General features: G+C 34.6%; 1 protein-coding gene across 1 annotated transcript; it reads right to left on the reverse strand.

The window, feature by feature from the left end:
• Positions 1 to 530: 530 nt before the first annotated feature.
• On the reverse strand, positions 531 to 6,576 carry LOC145107391 (triacylglycerol lipase OBL1-like). The gene is made up of 5 exons (XM_079044298.1): positions 6,207 to 6,576; positions 5,829 to 6,022; positions 2,237 to 2,270; positions 1,511 to 2,148; positions 531 to 1,100 (listed from the first exon to the last, which is right to left on the reverse strand). Exons 1-5 carry the CDS (start codon positions 6,526 to 6,528, stop codon positions 810 to 812), a joined length of 1,479 nt encoding a protein of 492 aa, XP_078900424.1. The 5' UTR covers positions 6,529 to 6,576; the 3' UTR covers positions 531 to 809.
• Between the last annotated feature and the right edge of the window lie 1,022 nt (positions 6,577 to 7,598).

The raw sequence follows: 7,598 nt of genomic DNA on the forward strand, positions 1-7,598 counted from the left end.
TATACCAATGAAGCAAAAGTGAGAAAGATGTGCAAAGGGTCAAACAAAAAATATGTTAATTTCTCAAGCTGTGGAACTATTTTTGTTTCCGAGTAAAGGTGCAAAAACTAGATCTAGACTCTTAATTTGTATTTAAAAAAATATACAATCAGTTTTTTTTAATCTGATTCTGAATGTTTGAAATTGATATATCCGATTCCTCATATATGTACTGGCTATGCGAAAATTTGGCCATCAAATATTTACTCCAAATTTTATCCGTTTTGAAAATCCAAATATATATGATTTATCCAAAAAAGCCTATCAATGCCATATGAAAATCCGGAAAAATTCTGAAATAACCGGTTAAATCTGACCCGGTCCAAAATCCGATAATTTTCAATCAAAATTCAGAAAAATATGGTCTAGGTATATCCAAAATCTAATATTAGATCCGAATTTTGTGCACTTCTATTTTCGAGAGGCATTAACGAGCTATTTCAACCAATTTATATTAAATGTCAATCATGCTTTTGTATGGATCTGATGTGTAAGTTAAAATAAATACAAACTATGTTAATAGGTTAAGAATCACTTAAAATATATTATGTGTTTGTACGAGCTTGTTGAATAAAAGACACAGAGAGAAGAAAGACTTCAACATACATCGAGACAAATGACACCGTGTCTTGACGATGTGGATGACTCCAATGAGGCGACATCTATAGTTTGGTTTCGTATGACCTCCACTAGAAATTTATATGTATATATGTTTATTCTATATTAGACATTATTCCATTCGGATGCACATGTAGTACTATATCTATTGATTAGTCAAATTTTCCTTCAACATGTTGATAGTAGGCATGCTCGTCATTAGCTGGTATTAGATCTGTCCCGAGTCGGGAGATATCAATATAATCTTTGGGACTATGAGCTGATATTCCCGGAATCATCAATCCGAGGATCCTAAGCATTATTTCTAAATACTCTTCCTTGTATTCTTTACCCTTCCAGTATGGCAAAATGATGCTCCTAACTATCTCCCAAATTGCAGTCAAATACTTGGGTATAACCCACACCAAAGAGAAATAGTTCTTGTTCGGTTCTTCTTTCAAAACCTGAGTTTACATTCAAACATTAGCTTTACAAATATAAAAACACATACAATATTACTTACAATCACAACATATTAATTATTACTTACACCTAACATATATAAACAATTATGACAATCAATACCATCATGCACTTAAAATGGTGCATGCATCGATATGTTATGTTTAAAAAATATTTGTGCAAAATGACTGAATACTTGTGAAAATAAAAGAAAAAAAATTATGGAAATTTTGTAAAATGTTAGGACTTAATGATGAATGTCTTGACTATCTTACTTTCTGTGTTAAATTATTTTTTCTGCATTGATACATGATAAAAAAAACCACCGATATCTAAGTTAATTAAGTAAATAAAACAACTTATAGTTAATTAATTATAACTTAAAATGAAAAAAGACTGATATACGGTATACCTTGCCATTGTAGACACTATCATAGTATAGAGTTGATCCAAAATGCTTATAGAACAAGGCATTGTCGTCAAAAGGCACCCTAGGCACGATATCATTGCTGTAAACAAACCTAAAATACCTCACATCGTGATCTTTAATGATCTTCATCATGTATCTCCCAAACCTCCCATCCCCAACTCTTGGTTGCCCAAAAGTGTACACTCCTTCGAACCTCTTTAACAACCATGTCTCTTCATGCAACCCCAACACAGCTAAAAACAAGATCGCTAACGCACCTCCTAAACTGTGGCCCGCCACCATAAACTTTGCATTTGGGTTCTTTTCTAAAATCTCTTTAATCTTTTCTCTAAGATAGTAGTATGCAAAAGGGTGTTTGTCCTTTGCATTAGGAGGCAGATCAAGCTCTTTTGGCCAACCTTTTATTTGTTGTAAGCCAAGTGCTTTCATGAACCCACCATGGATTCTACCAATGGTTGTGGAGTTGTTCATATCTTTGAACTCGTACCATGAGATGTCAACATCCACCACCCATTGGGTGACATCGTATGGTTCGGTTCCTCTGAATGCTATTACTATCAAGTTTGGGTCCAATCTATCTTGGAACATCATTGCATATGTTGTGAATTTTTGTTGGTAATCTGGAAAACAAAACCATATATAATTGATTTTGTAATATGGTTCATAAGTTTTTGTTTTAGATTTATTAATTAGTAGATATTTACTTACCGTTCCAAAATTTGTAGAAGCCAATAAAATCCATCTGTTAGAAAAAAGAAAATTCAAGTCATTAAACAAAATTCTTCAAGTAATAACAATTAGACTAATGTAAAAATATTCTATTATTATATGATTGATCGCATCATATAAATGGTTTTAATAAAGTACAAGATAGTGGATAAAAATACCACAAATTTAAGGCTTCGTATTAATTGCATATATTGGTACAATGGAAGATGTTCGATAAGTTAAAATACCAACTAGTTATATATGGCGTTTATATTAATTAACTACAAAATTAGTTAACCTTTTAAGACATGCTAAGATAAATGTTAAATACATCATTAGTCTAAAAGATGTAAACACTTTTTATTACAAGTACAAGATTATGGCAAAGACACTCGCCTCTAGACTAAAAAAGGTAATTGGAATAGTAATAGACGAGGTTCAATCAACATATGTGGAGGGTAGAAACATCTTAGAAGGCCCCATCATCATCAACGAACTGTGATGTTGGTCAAAAAAAAACAAAGAAGAAAAATGTTCTTGTTTAAAGTCGATTTTAAGATAGCATGTGATTCCTTGAACTAGGGATATCTTGACTCCATCTTAGATCAAATGGGTTTTGGGGGAAAATGGCGAAAATAGATAAGGGGGTGTCTTTCTTCCTTTCGTGCATCGGTGTTTGTAAATGGCTCCCCTACCAAAGAGTTTTCAATCTCCCGTGGTGTTCGACAAGGTGATCCACTTTCACCATTTTTATTCATAATCTCCCGTGATGTTCGACAAGGTGTCCCACTTTCATCATTTTTATTCATAATTGCAATAGAAGGACTTAATGTGGCGATGAAAAATGCTTGCAACAAATCTATATTTCATGGAATCAAGATCACTAAAAATGGCCCTCTCATATCCCATCTATTATATGCGGATGATGCAATCTTTATACGTGAATGGGATTACATTAACATTAGAAACTATGCAAGAATCATGTTTTCACGCTTTCTCCGGCCTTAAAGTAAACTTTCAAAAATCAAGAGTCTTTGATTTAGGCACTTCACCATCGAAAAACAATAATTACGCCTGTCTTCTTGGATGTGTCACCGGCTCTCTTCCCTTCAACTATCTGGGGGTTCCTGGGGTGCAAACATGACCTTAAAAAAGCATTGGCAACCGATTGTTGAGCGTTTCCAATCAAGTTGTCAATTTGAAATCTAAAACCTTATCTTTTGGAGATCTTTTCACCTTAATTAAAGTCGTTCTAAGTAGTTTACACACCTATTATTTCTTGTTATTCAAAGTTCATGTTTGCATTATTGAAACTCTTGAAAGGATAAGAAGAAGATTCTTGTGGGGTGGATCTGAAAACACTTCAAAAATAATTTGGGTCTCTTGGAGCAAGGTATTAGCTTCAAAATGTGATGGTGGATTGGGGGCGGGGTCCCTAAAAGTTTAAAACGACGCTTTACTCCTTAAGTGGCGGTGGAAGCTTATAAATGGGGAACCTTCTCTTTGGAAAGACATAATTGGTACTATTCATAACATTCACAATAAGTCGACGAATCACATTGCGAAAATTCCTTAACATGGGTGTGGTGCAACATTGCAAAAGGCTCAAAGGACCTTGACTCATGGAACATTTTTTTTATATATTTTCTCCCATGTTCTGGTTTGTGGTAACAATAGCCTTTTCAGGAAGGATGTTTGGCTTGACAGCTCTAGCCTTCAGTTGTAGTTTCCTGCCTTGTATGCACTAGAATCTAAGAATCATAACTTGGTCTTAGATCGAATGTCTGGTGGCAGATGCTCTTGGCATTAGAAACAACCCCTATTAATCATACAACTGCACTAGAGTTATTTGTTCTTTCTCATGTCATTGATTCAATATCTTTAATTCTTCCACTAGTCACCTTCGGTTCAATGGTACCTCTGATGAAGTTTTTACTGTGGAGGATATGCATTGCCAATTTGACTCCAAGCTCACTACCCCTAGCAGGAATCTCACTACATGGATTAAATTGGTTCCACTTAAGGTCTTATGTTTTGTTTGGAGGGTTGGAAAAGGTAGAATTCCAGTTGCATCTGTTTTGAAGGATATGGGCGTTAATATTCAATATATTGTTTGCTCTCATTGTGATCAGGAGAACGAAACAATAGATCATGTGCTGGTGAATTATGACTTAACTACTAAAACACGAGAATGGATCTTCCGATGATGTGGTATTCCTCTTGCTTCACTAACACTGGTGGTGGATTTCCTAGATTATGTTGCCTCATGGGGAAACCGTCAACGAAAGTATTAACTACTACCCTTTATTGCATGTTTTGGTGCTTATAGAAGGCGAGAAATGACAAGGTATGTAACAAAATGTTCTCCTCCCCTACAAAAGTGGTGGATAATGTTATGTCTCTTTCTTATATTTGGCGTAAGCATAGGGGAAAATATAACTTGTAATTGGACGGTTTGGAGTTGTTCGTCCTCACTCAAGTGCTTTTAATTTCTTGAACCTTGTCTGCTCTGCTTAGTTTCTTACTAAGCTTGTAGCTTTTTATTTATATATATTTATTCGTCGTTTCCAAAAAAATAAAGATAGCATTTTAAAAATTCCTATATTTGTGCTTAACAAAAATAGTCATGATAAAACTTAGGTAACTAGGTGGGTTGTTGTGATAAATACTTTTCTTTAGTTTAGTTTGTTAAGTAATTTTTGTTAGATACAAAAACAGCATTCTTCAAGTAAAAATATTTTCATTTTAATAACATCATTGATAGGTCGATTCTCACCCTAACATGACGGGTGGGTGGAGTGATATATCCAATTCGTAACTAAACTCATTCAATATTTACCATAAATAGTATTGAGTAAAACTACAATTCACGTCAATCTTCATTATTAGAGTATTAACCAAGATCGCATAACTCCATTAAAATACTTACGTATCGGATATATTAAAAAGTTCTATATATAATGTTTTATTACTCCAATGCCACGTAGAAAGAAATTATGAAAGATATTAATTAAACCACGTTAAAGTTGTTTGGTTTGATTTCATGAAACAAATTAGGAATTATTAAGATTAAAATTCTGATTAAAAAAATCGAATCAAAACAAATTTATATACGATGGAGACTACAAGAGACCTTGAATTTTGGAGAAAAATAATAGAATTCAATGATCACGATCAGTATTCTAAAATACGCTCATGTCATGGGCAAAGAACAATTTCTGATATCACGTTTTAGAAAAACATTGTTTCTTTTTATATAAAAATGAGTAACAGTAGAGAAACTGTATACATAATTATAATAATTATAAGTTATATACAAATATCAGTCTTATATAAGTCATTTTTAAGAAAGTCTTGAACTCGAATTGATTCCTAAAATTAACTTAAAGGTTTGACATAGTTGCTTCACCAACTTGACACGTTATTTAGAACTTGATCACGAACAATTTGGGTGGAGAGAGAGAGAGAGAGAGAGAGAGAGAGAGAGAGAGAGAGAGAGAGAGAGAGAGAGAGAGAGAGAGAGAGAGAGAGAGAGAGAGAGAGAGAGAGAGAGAGAGAGAGAGAGAGAGAGAGAGAGAGAGAGAGATGTGACCTTCAAGTGTTGTTGTACTGCAGCTTGCACGAAAGCCTCATTTTCGTAAGCTAATTTTGAGGCCATCATGGCGAGCGACGGTTTGTATCTTCCATCGCCTTTTTTAATACTTTCATCCAGTTTCACCCGCTTGTCGAGCACTCCAATGATAGAGTTGTACTTTTCCGGTGATTCTACCGGGTTCACCACCTTGCCTGTAATTCAAACCAAAAGACAAGCTGTCAAAACGACCACAATAATATTTCCTACTATCCGATGCCAACATGCCCATCAACAGAACCACAAGCTCGGCTAATTAATCTGCTGTCATTACATGTAGATCACGAAATCTACAATATTTCATGTCATATATAAAAACACGAAACATGTAACGATAACCTGTTATAAGATTGATCAAAAGTCCGAAAAAACCACCATTGCTTGACAAAAGATTCAACCATAGCTCGATCAAAGACCCTATCAGAGCCATCGGCTTCTTTGCCCATATAAGAAGCTTCTGCAAGAGCATGGAGGCGAAGATGACCCATCGTTGACGGAAGCTATGGGTTGACTTTTCAACATCTTGGGATCGTTGTTTGTAAAACTTTTTTGTGTTCAAGAAAGTAGTTGAACATATCAAAATACAAGCAATATCATAGAGACTTGCTTCATTGGCATCAAGCACCAAGTAATTTTCACAAAATTCTTCAGCACTTGCCATGGCTTTGAAGCAATTAAAGCACTCAAAGAAATCAAGCAAAAGAAAACCTGATGAGGGTATACACTATTTAAGTAAATTGACTTTTATTAAGCTCGGCACGTGGTGTACTCTATATAATCTGAATAGATTAATACTAAACTAATACTAAACTCATCATTAAATGGTTCTTTAATTAACAGAAGAGTTTGAAATAAGGAAAGAACCAATCTTCTAGTAGAACATCTTGATGGGTCTTGCAATGTACAAAAAGGTATGAGTACCATAAGGAAAGTCTTTATCGACTATCAAGCACTATTAGGGCATCTTGATAACAAATCTCGTTTTTTACTCTATTTTTAACGTCATTCCTTCTCAATTATGTTGACCTATGGAACCTGATTTTTTCTTTACCTCATTGCCACTACGGAGACTAGCATAATGTCTTGTCTCGCTTAGTATATTAATGTAGGCATCAAAATCAACAGATGCGGTATATCTACAAAGTATTTGTGGTATCTCAACACAACAGTTGCGGTATCTCAGCAAAACAGTTGTGCTATCTCAACACAACAACAAAGCAATTGTGGTATTAACCAATCTTCTAGTAGAACATCTTGATGGGTCTTGCAATGCACAAAAAGGTATGAGTACCATAAGGAAAGTCTTTATCGACCATCAAATACTATTAGGGCATCTTGAAAACAAATCCCATTTTTTACTTTATTTTTAACGTCATTCCTTCTCAATTTTGTTGACCTATGGAACCTGATTTTTTATTTGACCTCATTGCCACTACGGAGACTAAGCATGGTGTCTTGTCTCGCTTAGTATATCAATGTAGGCATCAAAATCAACAGATGAAGTATATCCACAAAGCAATTGTGGTATCTCAACACAACAGTTGCGGTATCTCAGCAAAATAGTTGCGCTATCTCGACATAACAGCTGCTGTATCTCGATAGTGCTGCTACGGTATTTTGAGAAGCGCGCAGTTGCGGTGTAAGGTTGCAATATAAGGTTGTGGTTCTCGAGCAAAGGTCCAACCCACAAACAAATTTTAGGTCAACTTGTCTTTCATAAATAAATCGCCT

Source organism: Lactuca virosa, chromosome 1, assembly GCF_052849685.1.
Source record: "Lactuca virosa cultivar CGN04683 chromosome 1, Lactuca_virosa_CGN04683_v6, whole genome shotgun sequence".
NCBI classification, from domain to species: Eukaryota; Viridiplantae; Streptophyta; class Magnoliopsida; order Asterales; family Asteraceae; genus Lactuca; species Lactuca virosa.

What these genes read in the sequence shown, in the direction of transcription:
- LOC145107391 (XM_079044298.1), bottom strand. Translation starts at nt 6,528, where the DNA reads ATGGCAAGTGCTGAAGAATTTTGTGAAAATTACTTGGTGCTTGATGCC. An exon ending in CTTCTACAAATTTTGGAACG is followed by an intron (nt 2,149 to 2,236) that starts GTAAGTAAATAT and finishes TTTGTTTTCCAG; the next exon opens with ATTACCAACAAAAATTCACA. An exon ending in ATAGTGTCTACAATGGCAAG is followed by an intron (nt 1,101 to 1,510) that starts GTATACCGTATA and finishes ATGTAAACTCAG; the next exon opens with GTTTTGAAAGAAGAACCGAA.